The 16051-nt window shown below is 41.2% G+C and overlaps 1 protein-coding gene across 1 annotated transcript in view; it reads right to left on the reverse strand.

Moving 5' to 3' along the window:
• The window catches only part of EXOC4 (exocyst complex component 4), a 740765-nt gene that overhangs the window by 50176 nt on the left and 674538 nt on the right, over nucleotides 1-16051 (reverse strand). Inside the window, exons 16-17 of the mRNA XM_046020865.1 lie at nucleotides 13573-13751; nucleotides 10728-10887 (exon numbers count right to left, since the gene is read on the reverse strand). Coding sequence (XP_045876821.1) covers nucleotides 10728-10887; nucleotides 13573-13751 — 339 coding nt within the window. The remainder of the gene's footprint in view (nucleotides 1-10727; nucleotides 10888-13572; nucleotides 13752-16051) is intronic.

Here is a 16051-nt window from a genome sequence, read left to right on the forward strand (position 1 = left end):
ATATATTTCCTCCTACCAGGCAGCAAAAGCTATTTAACCCATCATATTTTCAAATTTACTCTGACCCCCAAGAAAGTTAGGGCTAGTGTTGTATCACCATTAAATTCAAGAGATATAACAGAATTTTTAGGGGGCACCATCATTAAAAGAATTTGGGTAATAGACAAATCTCTCCTATAAAATTTATCACAAATCCACATGATTAATAATCTTGAGTTGAAAACCTGGAGTCTTACAGGTAGGGTTTGAAACGGGATAGGTTATTCTAGGATTGGAGAAGCAGCTAAAACCAATGGCAGAATAAAGGTGGGGAAAAATTAGCAGAGAAAAATATATGAAAAACATATATATATGTAATTTTTCAGAAACAGAATTGCTTTTCCGGCAATCAAATGACATTTTATTTAATGCGGGGGGGGGGGCATTTCATGTTTTCAGCTGAATTACCTCCAAAGCCTACTTCAGAGGCAGTACCCACTCTTCATTCCCGGGAGTGATGGGGATTTACGGGACCACAGATAATCATCTGTCTGGATGTCTGTGGGTGTTTCCAGTAGATGGCAGCATGTCATCGCTAATTCCCGTCAGGCTACACCCTGGTCAGCCCAAAGAGGAAAACCCACACCTCTGCTGCAGAAAACCAAAGGGCTGCTCCGGGTGCAAGCAAGAGGTTTGTGTGAAGAAGTCAGCCTAAACAGCCGCCTTGGAAGGAAATTCAACATTTTCAGCCATGCCAGAGATCATTCTTGGCCTTTGATACATACAAGGTCAAGGATAAAGCAGGGGTCTGAGGGGATATATATTCAGTTTTAGGTTGAATCTGTCACCTGGAGGGAGCGCCTCAACTGTTTGCCTCAAAGGGGAGTCCGAGAGGTTAAAATGGGACGATGATTTAATTTATGGGGAAGAAAGGTGCTACATGAATTCATGGAGGGAAGGACCAGTTCTTTGCAGCAGGCTTGTCCTTTTCTGCTCTTGTACCTTCCCCTATCCTCTTCTCATGCCCTTTCTATCCTGGCCTTCCCCAGGACACAGTCCTCCGTCCACAGTGCTGATTTCCCCTACCGGTTTTGAACCACAGGCCTAGGCTGACGACTCCCCACCTCTGTTGGTTCACGACAGCTCCTCCCACCACTAGCTTCTAGCTCACATGTCTAGTTGTGTGTTAGACATCTCCACTTGGAAATCTCACAGGCCGCTTGCACTCATCACATCCACTGATGACCTCCATCAAACCTCCCTCTCCCCATTCCTGGAGGTTTACCTTTAAAAAAAAAAAAAACAACAACACCTAATTGGCTTTACTCAGTGATTTCTGAATCAGGCAGCATCCTATCTAGCAAATGGAAGGGTGGTCCTAGGACCCACCCATGTCAGAAAGTACCCTGATTCCTTTTTCTTTATTCTCATGGTTCCATCACTCTCTAAATCCTGCCAATTTTAGCTCCTATGTATCTCTCAACTCCACGTCCTCCATCTCCCCCAGTTTGGACCTGGTTCAGGCCTACACCCTCTTGACAATCACCTTCCACTTGGCCTGCAAGGGCTGTGGCTTATCATCCTCCTATCCATTTCTCACCTAGCTGCTCAAGTAATCTTTTAGAATACAGATCTAACCATCTCGCTCTTACGCTGACTCCATTTACGCTACAGGATAAAGTCTGAACACCTTATCATCCACCCCTCCCCCCAGAATCTTCTACCACTCTCTTCCTCAAGCATATGCCCCAGTCACCTTGAACTGCCCTCTCCCAAATGGCTCCCTCCTCATCCTGGATAACTCTGCTTCAGATTAACATGAAGCATCACCTCCTCCAAAAATTCTGCCTTGATCTCCAACCTCCCTAATGGACTGGGGGAACTCAAAAAGTTAGGTATTGCCAACACAAAATCCCCCCAGAGATGTAAGTATAAAACATGGGCTACTTATTTCCTGTGACGGGAAGCTTTCAAGCTTTAAAGTTCAACCTCTTTTTAACAGCCTTATTGAGATATAATTCACACACCATACAACTCACTCATTTAAAGTGTACATTTTCTATGTCCTTTTGTATAGTCACAGGATTGTACATCCATCAGCACAATCTACTTTAGAACATTTTCATTATCCCCAAAGGAAACCCAAGTTCCCATTTTCTCCCGACCCTCCAGCTTTAAGTAACCGCTACTCCATTTTCTGTCTCTATAACTTTGCCTACTTTGGACATTTCATCTGAATGGAGTCATATACTCTATGGTCTTTCACGACCAGCTTCTTTCATTTAATGTGATGTTTTCAAGGTTCATGCACGTTTGTCATTATGGATCAGGGCTTTTCTTTTTATAGCTGAAAAATACCCGTTGTGTGTGTTTATCACATTTTATTTCTCTATCAGCTGAGGGATATGTCTGGGTTGTTGCCACTTCTTGGCCGTTACGAAAATTTGTATACAGATTTTTATGTAGGTGTAGGTTTTCATTTCTCTCGGTAATACCTAGAAGAGGAATTGCCAGGTCATAGGGCAAGTGGGCAGTAAGTCTAACTTTTTGAAGACCTGATGCACTGCCTTTCAAAGCAGCTCTGCCATTTTATATTCCCACCAGCAACGTATGAACGATCCGGTTTCCCACATCCTAACACTTGCTGGAGTGGACTGTCTTTTTGATTACAGCAATCCTAGCGGGTGTAATGTGACTATCTCATTATGGTTTTGATTTGCATTTTCTTAATAACATCTTTTCATGTGTGTATTCTATACAACTTCTTTGGAGAAATGGCTATACAAATCATTTGCCTGTTTTTCGATAGTTTTTTCCAATAGTTTTAGACTTACAGGAAGATTGAGAAGACAGCACAAAGATTTCCCATATAACTTGCACCCAGTCTCCCTATTATCAATATCTTAGTGTGATATCTTTATCACAACTAATGAATATTGATACATTATTTATTTTTTTAAAAGATTTTATTTATTTGACAGAGAGAGATCAGATCACAAGTAGGCAGAGAGGCAGGTAGAGAGAGGGGGGGAAGCAGGCTCCCTGCTTAGCAGAGAGCCTGATGTGGGGCTTGATCCCAGGACCCTGAGATCATGACCTGAACTGAAGGCAGAGGCTCAACCCCCTGAGCCACCCAGGCACCCCGAATATTGATACATTGTTAACTAAAGTCCATAGTTTATTCATATTTTCTTAGTTTTTACATAATGTCCTTTTTCTGTTCCAGGATCCCATCCAGGACACTGATTACACACAGCTGTCATGCCTTCTTAATTATTTATTAATAAAGATTTTATTTATTTGAGAGACAGAGAGAGATCATGTGTACACATGGGTGGGGGGGAGGGGCAGAGGGAGAGGAAGGAGCAGACTGCTGAGTGGGGAGCCTGAAGTGGGGCTTGACCCCAGGACCCTGAGATCATGATGTGAGTTGAAGTCAGATGCTTAACTGACTGAACCACCCAGGTCCCCTCCCACGCCTTCTTAGTCTTGTTTTGGCTACAAAAGTTTCTCAGACTTGCCTTGTTTTTGATGACCTTGATACTTTCGAGGAGTACTGGTATTTCTTTCATAGGATCTTCCTTTATTGAAAACTTTCTGATGTTTTCCTCAGTTATACGGGGGGTTATAGGTTTTGGGTAAGATCACAGAGGTAAAGTTATCATTTTCATCCCCTCAAATCAAAGGTATATCCAACAACATGCTTTGTGTAATTTGGCGTTGCCCCTTGAACCTGGCTGAAGTACTATTTGTCAGATTTCTCCACTATAACGTTACCTTCCTCCGACGGCTTATGTACTCTTTGGAAGGAAGTCCCTAAGAACAATCTACACTTAAGAAGTCAAGAGTAAGTTTCCTTATTTAGGGTAGTAGCTGTGTAATTCATTTGGAATTCTTCTGTATAGGAGATTTGTCTCTTCTTCCTCACTTATTACTTTATTCAATCATTTTAATTGTATCACTATGGACTCATAAATATTTATTCTGTACTTTGTGTCATAATCCAATACTTTATTTTGTTGCCAAATTATCCCAGCTTTGGCCATTAGGCTCTCTTTCGGTTGGCCCCTGTGTCCTTGTGACACATTCCCATCAAAGTGGGATGTGTGTGTGTGTGTGTGTGTGTGTGTGTGTGTGTGTGTGTATGTGCGCGTGTTTAGTACTTCCTTAACTTCTGGATGCTCCACACTCATCTTATATATTTTCTGTCCTAGTCCTAGAATCAGCCATTTCTCCCAGAAGCCTTGGTTCTTTCATTGGAGAAGAGTATTAGAAACCAAGATCTGGACACTAGGTGTGCTCATTGCTACTGGGGCACCTTTACCTATTCTTTAATTGGGTTATTTGCCTTTGTATTATGGAGTTGTAAGAGTCTTCTATGAATTCTGGATACAAGTTCCTTATCAGATATGTGATACGAAAATATTTTCTCCCATTCTTTCAGTTGTCTCTTTACTTTCTTGATTCAGTCTCTTATTGAGTTAAATAAATATTGTTGTGTTCTACTTCTCTGTATAAACCTATGTCCCGAGGAGGTGTTTCAAGCAAGCTTTCTTTCTCCTTTGGTTTCCAGATTCCAAATAGTTCCTTCATTACCAGTGGGATTTTTCTTTTGGATACTGTGAAGATGTCCTATGTATGTGTATTACACATAGAAGATGCAGGGCCTTACTGGTTAAGTAAACATATACAGAACAGCTCCAAAGCTGAACCAGAGTTGCTTGAAGGGGGTTGAGGGCTGGAGAAGGGAGGGGTGGAGCATGGAGGAGCACCTTCCTTAAAAATAAAACCATTCGGTGTCCTTCGAAGAGAGATCACAGCTCCTCTTCATCATGGGAAACACATGATGAATAAATATGCTGGGAACAGCAGGGCTTTCTTAGTAATCATTCAGTGAGAAAAGAGAGGGTGCCTATTTGGTCTTTTATATATCACACCAGAAGCCTCTAATTGCATTCTTGTTTGTCTTGAATGCATCAGACCCCACCACAGAACTGAGCAGTGAGAAGTCTGTTCCCAAAGCTTGTTTCTGCACTACGTAAGTTGTGTAGAGAAGATCAAGGAGTGCAAACCAAAGCATTTCAGCCCTCTTGTAAGGTCCACCAGTACCCCAATTCTCTGTCCTGAGCTAACAAACTACTAGCACCATTTGACACAGATGAAGACAAACTCTTAAAACACTTGCTTCTGGGGGCACCTGGGTGGCTCAGTGGATTAAGCCGCTGCCTTCGGCTCAGGTCATGATCTCAGGGTCCTGGGATCAAGCCCCGCATCGGGCTCTCTGCTCCGCAGGGAGCCTGCTTCCTCCTCTCTCTCTGCCTGCTTCTCTGCCTACTTGTGATCTCTCTCTCTGTCAAATAAATAAATAAAATCTTAAAAAAAACCAAAACCAAAAACAAACAAAAAACACTTGCTTCTGGGAAACAGACCTCTCTCCTCTTTTCTTTCCTGCTCCTTCTCAGGTTCCTTTGCTGGTTTGTCCTCAGCACTCCAACATCTCAACAGTGGAGTACCCACCCAAGGCCCAATTCTTGGATGGCTTCCCTTTTTCTATGCTTGTGTTGTCAATAAGATCTCATTTCTCATTCCATCTCATGGCTTTAAATCCCATCTACCTGCTGATGATTCCCAAACTCCTATTTCTAGCCTAGACCTCTTTCCTGAATACAGATTTGTACATTCAGCTCTCTCTTCCTGACTTCTATTCAGATGTCTAATGTGCATCTCAACCTTAGTATTTCTAAACCCAAACTCGATACCTCCTTCCTATCTGCCCTGTTTCCACCTCCCCAAACTCAACCTGTCTTTCCCAGTGTCTAGCGTACTTTCATTTCAGTAAATCAAAACTCCATCCTTTGAAATGCTCAGAATAAAAACCTTGGAGTCACTGGTTTACTTCCAATCCTTCAGAAAATCCTGTCAGATCTGCTTGTAAAATATATCCTAATCTGACTACTTATCTTCTGCAGTGCCGCCATCTTGGCTCGAATCAATACTATCTTTCATCTAGGTTATTGCAGTAGTTTCCTGACAGCTCCTTCTGTTTTTGCTCTTGCCTGCAACCTACCTTCCCCAAATGTCTACTTACCACATAGTAACCAGGAGTGATTCTTTTACAATGTAAGTCACATTATGGCAGTCTCTATTCCAAACCGTCTGATAGCTTCCTATCTCACTCAAAGTAAAAGCCACTGTTAACGCAACAACCTTCAGGATCTCAGCTTCTTAGATGAAACCTGTGATCCCGTCTCTGATTCTTCCCTCTACTCATTCACTTCATACATACTGGCCTTTCTGCTGTTCTTTAAATGCCAAGCGTACTTCTCCTTCTGGCTCTTTCCTCTGTGTGTCTTTTCCTGGTATGCTCTTCCCCTAGATATCCACATGGGTTGTTCCCTGTCTTCCTTTAGCTTTTTCCTCAATTGTTACCACATCATTAAGGGCTTCCGTGACCACTCCACAATTGTGGGTGACCTTCATTACCTTGGCATACTCTCTTCCCCTTCCCATGCCTGATTTTCACATATATCATCTGAGATACTTTATATTTTACTTCTTTATTAGTCTGCCTTAACTGCCTGAATTATAATAGTGTAAATTCCATAAGGGCAGGACCTAAAGAGAAGACACTCAATAAACAACAGTTGAATGAGTGAATGAAAGAATGAGTAAAAGGGTGAAGAAGCTTTCTTAATGTGTTGGAACTTCTCCCCTTACCACTTCCTGAATCTAAGCTTTCATTTCCTTATCTTTGTCGGATTTAAGTATGAGAGATGCGAGTCTAGAGAAAATCAAAATGAGAAAAAAATCGAAGTGAGATGAAGCCTTGAAGGAAACCAGAGGTGGCAGGAGAGATGAAGGAGAAAGAGAACTGTAAAGGGACAGATGTCAGAGGGAAAATGTGGGGAGAGCGGGAAGAACCAGGAAGAAAACTCTGGACTCATCTACTTGAATAATGGCTTCACTTAAAGTACAAAGATTGTTGGAGCCACTCTGGGGACCTCAGTGCTCAGCCAGACTTCTCCCGCGGTGCAGTGCCTGGACTTCCAGGTTATTTCAGAGACTCAGTCTGGAGAAGTGCAAGACAGCTCAGGGGAAGATGATTTGTCATGAAAGGAACTAAAAAAAAGCCCGCTCAAGAAGCCTTTCCATTTTCTAGTTAACCTGCAGTCATTTTCCAGGACAGAGTATCATCTTGACTCTAAAAATGTACAATGGGGTTAAAAGGGTCAACACCATAGCAAAGATCATTGTCTGGGGGACAGAGTTTCTCTAATTCCGGTGATTATACAGGTTATGCTGATCCTTGGTCACCTGAGATTTATCTTCCTACTAGAAATGAGAGTAAAGGTGTGTAGAAAAAGAGATCGATAGCAATGCCGCAAGGAGAAGAATCAACACAAATGGAATCACTCCACATTCTTCTTTATTACAGAAAGGGTGTTGTATTTTCCACTGGCCAGGGAGGCTGTGGAGGTGAAAAAACTACAAGAGCATTGCAACTTCTTGTTAAGTAAGTTTTCTGACACACGGCAACTAGTGATTAATTACTGTGTTAGAAGATAACATTCCTATAGAGACTTGCTGGAAATACAGATGCTGCCCATGCTTGATTAGACACTGCTTAAGGAATGCTGAGGCACACTGCTGCAGTCTATTATTTCTGGCTATTTTGGTATTGCTGTTATATTCATTTTATACAGCTTCAAATTCAGTGGAATCGATGGAGCCCATTTCCATGAAATCTGTCCTACCAAAACCAGAAACAGAAAAAAATAAGGCCATAAAGCGTGTCTGTGTATCTTCAATGTATGAGAGCAAGAGCAAATGAAGGAGAAAGAGACAATGAATCACAGGGATACATGGTTCCTTTTGTAAAATGCTTTATGTTCTAGGGAGATGCTGTTCCTTGTAAACCTGTAAGAACACCAACCCATGTCAGCTAGTGAAACTCTTAGGGCATTAAAGACAGACTAAAATTTGTCATTATCCAAGTTCTTCATCAGCACCAAAAGAAGCCTTGAGTGGATACTTATCCATTCATTCAATACCCATGATGAGCACCTACTCTGGGCTCAGCACTAAGAAAACAGAAAAGAGTCTCGGTCTTGGGACATATAAGTCTAATAGGGAGAGGTCTTCTGAGGGGTGCCTGGGTGGCTCAGTCAGTTACACGGCCGACTCTTGGTTTTGGCTCAGGTCATGATCTCAGGGTCATGAGATTGAGCTCCACATTAGGGTCCCCACACAGCAGGAGTCTGCTTGGGATTCTTTCTCCCTCTCCCTCTGTCCTTCCCTGCCACACGATCTCTCTCTCGCTCATCAAATAAATGAATAAATCTTAAAAAAAAAAAAAAAAAAGGAGAGGCCTTCTGAACCAAGACTGGAAGGACAGAATCAGTCAATGCTACATATTTATGCTGCCCATTTCCTTTTATAATCCATTCAGAGTAAACAGCAATAGTAGCAGTACCTCTTCCAAATGGTCACATTTCAGGTCACACCCACTGCTTTGGACATCAGTCCCAAATCCAACTATAAAAGGCCTGGCTCAGTTGCCATTTAATTACTTCCTGAAGAGGCAGTGTGGGCACGCAGCCCACAGATGCCGACCTCAATACTGCCCAGTCAGCATTTCATTATTCAGGTGCTAGTTTTTTTAGGATGTGCTGGGGCCCCATACTGTCTGCCAAAACCTGTTAATTTACTTATTTCAGCTAAATAAAAAAATCATTTAAAGAAGGATGATTGAATTTAAGAATTATATTCCTCAGAGAATTAGTAATGCTTCTCTGTATCCCTCAGGCCTCCATGTTCTTAACTTCCCCTTGTCAATGTTATTATGAACAGACTAATTCAATAATGAGATCATTCCCCATAAGAGCGACCAAATAAATGCAGCCTTCAGTCACACCTGGTTTCCCTAATCTGAGCAAAGAAGGCTTTCTACCAAATTTAGCCTAAAATAGGGAATTTAATGAACACACAACACACACATGCATGCACAAAGGAAGAATCAGACAGGGAAGGAGGACAGAGAAGCAGAGGAACAGAGCAGCAATGGAACAAATGGAAGGAGAGATTGGAGAAGAGAAGCTAAAAATGAAGATACATTGTTATAGGCTTTCAAAACAAGGATCCTAGCATATATGTCTTGATAACTGTCAATGTAATGTAATATTTCATTATTTCCTGAAAGGTCTTAAAAATGATTTCAAATTTTCTGGAAATTCTTGAGGAATGCAAAAATCCAATGAAATGACACAGAAGTACCAACGTTAGGCAGGAGAATTCCAGATGATTAAAAACAAATGACTTCCTAGCCATAAAGGAGTTTATGAAAAAATTCACTAAGGTACAAAGAGTAGTAAAACACCAAGATACCATAATCACTGTCTATCTTCTTCAAAACTGTTTTAGCTTTCAATGAGTACCAAAGGTCTGATGATTTAAGTAAGGTATACAGTGTTGAGACCACATGAAGAGAGAATAAAACAACCCTTAAATTTGAAAAAGTACATTATAAAGAAACATTAAAAATTGAGATCCGCAAACTAGGAAAGAGTAAGAGTGCACTTTAAAAGAAGAGCCTTCAAGGACATGGAAGGTGAGCCCAGTTGATGATGAGTGATCACTGTCCACACAACGAAAACGAGAAGAAGGGATTTCAAGTGGGAAAGAGAGAAGAGATGAGGAAAAGGTTCATGAAAACATATATTTAACACGTGCTTTATGAAAGAAAAAAAGAAGGAGATAATCCTAGTGGATTTATAAATTTTCAAATGTTTACAAATTTGCAAATGATTAAATAATACCTAATTTATACCATTGAATATTTGTTCAGATATTAAAAGTGGTACAGTGGACCCTTGAACAATGTGGGTAGGGAGGGGTGCCAACCTCCTACACAGTCACAGATGGTGTATAACTTCTGACTCACCCAAAACTTTAGTATGAATAGCCTACTGTTGGCCAGATATTGTACCGATAACATCAATAGTTGACAAACACGTTTTGTAGGTTATATGTATTAAATACTGTTTTCTCACAAGAAAGTAAGCTAGAGAAAAGAAAATGTTATGAAGAAAATAAGGAAGAGAAAATACATTAATTGCAGTGTATGAAAAAAGTCTGCATATGAGTGGACCTACACCGTTCAAACCCATGTTGTTCAGGGATCAACTGCCCTACCAAGGACTATCAGCGGCTTTGGGAAAAATAATGTTTTCAATGAAGGTTACTGATATGGGAAAATGCAGTTAAACAAATATAAAATTGCATTAACATAGTTCCAATTTTGTACAAAGAGAAATCAAATGCATACATAGTATGAAAATTCACTTGTATCCCTGGCAGAGGCACAAGGCCAGGAGAAATTACACCAAATGTCATAGTCTCCAGGTGAAAGTTTAATTTCAGTCATGTTTACTGATATTGTTTGTATTTTATGTGGCATATCTTATGCAATAAGCAAATATTACTTTTAGAATAAGAAAGTTACTGAAGTTTTGTACTACGAAGAACTTAGGTTAGAGAACAGGAAAACTCCCTGCCCAAGGCAGGTTCCACATTCAATAGAATCATAGAGCATTACCTTCTCTAAGATTGATGAACATCTAATTGTTTCATTTTTTCTTTAATTTTTCTTTAACTTTTTAAGTACTAAGAATCTATTTTACTAAGGGATTTTGAGAGGCAATGGGATCTTGACTTTGGTACAAGGGACTGAGCCTGGTCCTTCCTCCTACCTTGCAAAGTCCAGGTCTGCCTCCCGCGACATGGTGATGTTGGTCAAATTCTGCTGCAGGACAAAGATGTTCCTACACATCTTCTTGATGCCGGACTCACTGATGCGCCTGAAGTACTGGGCGCCATTAATGAGGATGCAGGAGATCAGGTGACCCAGGCCTGAGGGACCAGCACAGATCAGCGGTGGAGGGGCGGGGGGGGGGGGGGAGAAGAAAAGACAGATTAGTGCCACGTTGTGTGAACGTACACATGAATTTGCAAAGATGTCTGTCTTCAAATCCTCCACAGATTGAAATGATCAAAGAAGACATATCTCTGAGGGTTGCTGCACCCACTGACCCTGCAGTAGTTCTGGAGTACTTATACATCGTCCTAATAGCTACAAATGGAGAGGCTTTACGCAACATACCCACTGCATACCCCAAGCCACCATGCCAAGGGCTTAGAAAATAAGCCAGTTGGTTACAAACTACTGAAGAGCATTGGAACTCTTATTTTTCTGTAAAGAGGCACTGAAACCAGAGAAGAACACATGCAAATACAATGATCTGTTTTGTTTCCTTTTCCTCCCACAAAAAAAGACAAGGGTGTATTTTTGGCTCAAACGTTGATTTGGAACCTAAAAAGCAAAAATATGTCAGTAAGAAATGGATGCATGTGGGTCACCATTCTTCAAAGCTTCCCCTGGAACTCTAAAGCTAGTCTGCCTAGTCACAAGCAGTCTACTGTCTTCATGATCTCCCTCTTCGGAAGTCATAGAGTCTCCATGGTGACGGTTCAAGGCGGGGCTTTAGGATCCATGACTCCCTCTGTCTGCAGAATGAGTTTCCCTTGACGAGGATGAACGCAGAAAAGGGAGAGGAGGAGCGTTCTCTCCTGCCTCAGCTACACTCGTGCAGTTGCTTCCAGACCACAAACTCACCTGTACGTGCAACTACTTGAAAGGGAAGTAAAAGGCTTTTTACTCAAAGAAAAGGAAACACACGTGTGGATTTTACATTTAAAGCCACTGATTGATGTGAAAAATCTCTGTAGGTTAAGTTTGGGTATGATTTTACTGAGTCCATAACTCCGGGTATAATTTTGTTCTGCCATCGTAAAATGTAATTTGCCTAAGCGGAGGCAATGAGGGGGTGTAGTGTTTGTAGAGAATAGTAAATAATAATAAATACATTAAATAAGTAAATTTAGGGGCAGCTGGGTGGCTCAGTCGGTTAAGTGTCCTACTCTTGATCTCAGCTTGGGCCTTGATCTCAGGTTTGAGTTCAAGCCCTGCATTGCATGGAGCCCACTCCCTGCCCAACATGGAGCCCACTTAGAAAAAAAAAAAAAAGTAAATTTATATGACAAATATACATAAAAATTATCATAATAATTTTTAAAAAATCCAGTAGAAGTTGTCTGTTCTGTATTATTACCATACATTGGCAATTACTATACACAAACAATATCTGTGATAAAATGCTCCTCTTCTCCACGCCAAAGAAGACTGATACCTTCTCACCCCCATTCCCTACCCCTTGGGAAATTCTGTATTATGCCTTTTCAATTTAGGAAGAAATATCACAGAGAAATATCTAGAGCTTTTTCAAACAGAAGGTATTATGATTCCTTCATCTTTATCTACGTTAGAGCGTTACACCCATATTTCAAGAAGATGTTGCTATTCATCAGGATTGGATGTTAAGAAATGGGCAAAATGAGAGGGAAAGTCTGGGAACTGTGAATGTTGATACACGGGGCTTGGAAGAGTCACGGTCAAGAGCAAGGAGGAAACAGTGTAGTGAGCGAGGAGTGACTCCTCAGATGGGCACCACAGCTCCAAGCTACAGAGGACTGCTGTGGCTCTCAAATTCTCAGTGCTACAGGGAGAACAGTTAACCTCTTAATCACTAACACTTTTTGGCTGAAGTCTTCTAGGAATAGTTCCTTTCAGGACATAGCTCTCTCTTTATGACATAATTTAATGGGAAAATAGGATTTTCAGTTTTTTGGTCCAAGTTTGCTGGGATATAACTGTTTCATAAAGCAAGCAGTGGCCAAGCCTTTCTTTCCTATCTCCAGGTTCTACGGTCCTTTGCACAATGCACTTTCTTAACTGTTTTGAATAACATTGCTTTAATTCTGAGAGATACCATAGATACTTCTGGGACCCAGGACTATATACAAATAAACCAAAACAAGAAAGGAAGGAATATAGTTTGAAGTCCTAAAAGTCCCACCCATGAGAGAAATTCAGCATGAAAAATTATTTGGTTGGCACTGCATATTTAACAATGTTGAAGGTGAATGCCTTTATGCGGAAATGTCTTTCGTGTCCTTCCCTTGCCAGCCTGCCCCATGGCATTAATGGATCCAGCCTTCCTAAAATCTCTGCTGATCAGAGGTTTCTTTTCAGACAACGGCTCATTCTTTGAGAGAAAACTTCCCCTTCCACTGATAATTTTAGTTAACAGATCTTTTTTTGGAGTCTTCTCATTGTATGTGTGCTTCTTTTTCTTTTATGAGCTTCTCTTGAGCTAACTCATGGTCCACTCTACATATTTACCCAACTCTCATGAGTGGCGTGTCAGGGAGGCAGCCAGGCTGCCATCTGCCTTATGTTGGATGAAATCTTATCAACCAGAAGCAGATGGCAGCCAGACTGTTGTCTACCTAGCCATCCGCAGAGAGACTAGGTACTGCAGCTTTGATCCAAAAAGAGAAAAACCGAACCAAAACAAAACCCAAACAACTATAAGTTGTGAACTTCAATAATAGGGAAAGATTTAAAAAAAAAAAAAAAAACAACACCCATCACCCTTCCTTCCTCCCCAAATCCTGGGGACACAGGCAAGGTCTGACCTTCAAATATATATTGGAACTTGTGCTGCTGAAGGCTGGCACTCATGGCCTCTTCAATGGCGCTGATGTCTTTGTTGAGCTTGACCACCAAAGGGTCATAATCCATACTTTCCACATTAGCCACAATGGCGTAGTTCCCCTCCTTTGCGAGGGGGATGAGATAATGGAAACAGTGAACCCTGAAAAAAAGGCAAAGACGGAGAGGGCAGTTAGTAATACATTTTCCTGATGAAACAATAATCTTGGGACAGACCGCCCAAATATTTAAGGCAGCAGTGACCCAGTAAATATTTAAGTCGTCCTCCGCTTGTTCACCAGAAAGCCATCTAATGAAGAAGGGAGGGATCCGGAGCAAGTTAGCTTCTGTGAGCCTCGCCTGCTTGACCCAAACATCGGGGGTGAGGAATAAACAAGCGCTAACATCCCCTTCAAAGACCAGATTATATGCCCAGTGCGAAAAGCATTCTATCCTTCAACAGACACTGCTGTAGCAGAAATGAGAGGCAGAGGTCACGGAGCTCAAAAAAGTTGCCTCTGGAATGAGACCATTTTGGTTTCAGTTCCCAATTCCATCATCTGCTGGCTGCGTGGCTTTCGGTGAGTTACTTCATCTCTGTCTTGATTTCCTCATCTGTGCACTTGGGATGGTAACAACACTTAACCTCTAAGGGGCTCTGAGGAGCTACTGAACACTGAGCATGAGGCATGGATGCACGGCACAGGGCAAGGCACAGCAAGTGTTGGCTACCATCACTATGACTATAATTAATCTATTACTTCAGTCAAACACTATAATAAATTTACTTATTTATTTAAAAATAAAGTTGTGTTGGGCCTTGGGAATGTGAGACATGGTTTGTGCTCCGAAAGACTCCATAGTTTAGTAGGGCAGACCAAAAAAAAAAGACCAAAAGAGGGCAGAGTGTCACTCAGGAGCACGTGGTCCTCTGGTGAGAACCATGGAAGTCTGCCACTGGGGTGTCAGGAAAGGTTTGCAACATAGGGTGAAACTTAAGTACATAAGATGATCTGAATGAGCTTAAAGAAGGAGGACATTCCTATGTGGACACTGCCTCAGTCATTCTGACCATGTACCCGTCTTGGGTTCTTTTTGGTAGTTATTGGGAACTGCCAAAGAAGTCTGAGATGGGTAAGGATCGGCTACTCCATAACCTTGGTGTGAAGCTGTGACAAAAGCAAGTTTCAGTCCAAACAATTCCTCCACACATATAGGCATTTTTAAAGAAACAAAAACAAACAAAACCCTTCATCCTTTGGCAGACCCAGTTCAAACAGGCTGACTGTAAACTCAGTGAGGTAGACAGGAAGATGTTCAGAGTCAAAACTCTGTTACCCTTATAGTCTGTATCAGGTAATGGGAAATATTCCTAAACAAAAGGCTGCAAAAGCCTTGGGCATTATTGCTAGTGAACTGTCTTCAGGCTTGACTACCATCTTTTTTTTTTTTTTAAGTAAGGTTTATTGAGAAATAATTAATAAAAGTAAAATGCACCCTTCTCAGTGTATAGTTCTATGACATTTGACAAGTCTAGACAGTTGTGTAATCACTACTATAATCAAGTTGTAGAACCATATCACCACCCCCAGAATTCCCTTGAGCCCCTCTGCAGTCAACCTCTACCCATACCCCAAGGATCTGGCAACCATTGATTTACAGACACTTCCTATACTTTTGTCTTGTCCAGAAGGCCCTATAAATAGAATCATTTATAGGCTTCTGGAGTTTGGCTTCTTTCACTCTGCTTAAAGCATTTCTGCTTATTTGCCATTCATATACCTTTGTGTTCATAATTCTTGCCCAATATTTTTATTAGGTTGTTTTCTTATTATTAAAATTTGAGAGTTCTTTATATGTTCTGGATACAAGTTATTGATTAGATATACATTTTGCAAACATTTTCTCCTCCTCCTTGGCTTGTCTTTTCATCTTAGTGATGTCTTTTGAGGAATGGTTTTTAATTTTGATGAATTTCAGTTTATTATATTTCTTCTTTTATGGATGGTGTTTCTGGAGTCATATGTAAGAAATCTTGGCCTAAATAACATCACAAAGATTTTTTCCCCCCTAAGTTTTCCCCTGGAAGCCTTAAAGTTTTAGGTTTTATATTTAGATTAATGATCCATTTTTTAAACATATTTTGGCAAGATTTTATTTATGTACCTGAGAGAGAGAGCATGTGCTTGTACAAGTGGGCAGTGGGAAGGGGCAGACGAAGAGGGAGAAGCAGACACCTGGCTGAACAGGGAGCCCGACACGGGGCTCGATCCAGGACCCTGCGGATCATGACCTGAAGGCAGATACTTAACTGACTAAGCCACCCAAGTGCCCTGATTCGTTTTGAGCCAAGTTTTTTTTTTTTTTTGTTTTGTTTTGTTTTTTAAAGATTTTATTTATTTGACAGAGAGAAATCACAAGAGAGGCAGGCAGAGAGAGAGGAAGGGAAGCAGGCTCTCCGCC

The sequence above is a fragment of the Meles meles genome, chromosome 10 (assembly GCF_922984935.1).
Source record: "Meles meles chromosome 10, mMelMel3.1 paternal haplotype, whole genome shotgun sequence".
NCBI lineage: Eukaryota > Metazoa > Chordata > Mammalia > Carnivora > Mustelidae > Meles > Meles meles.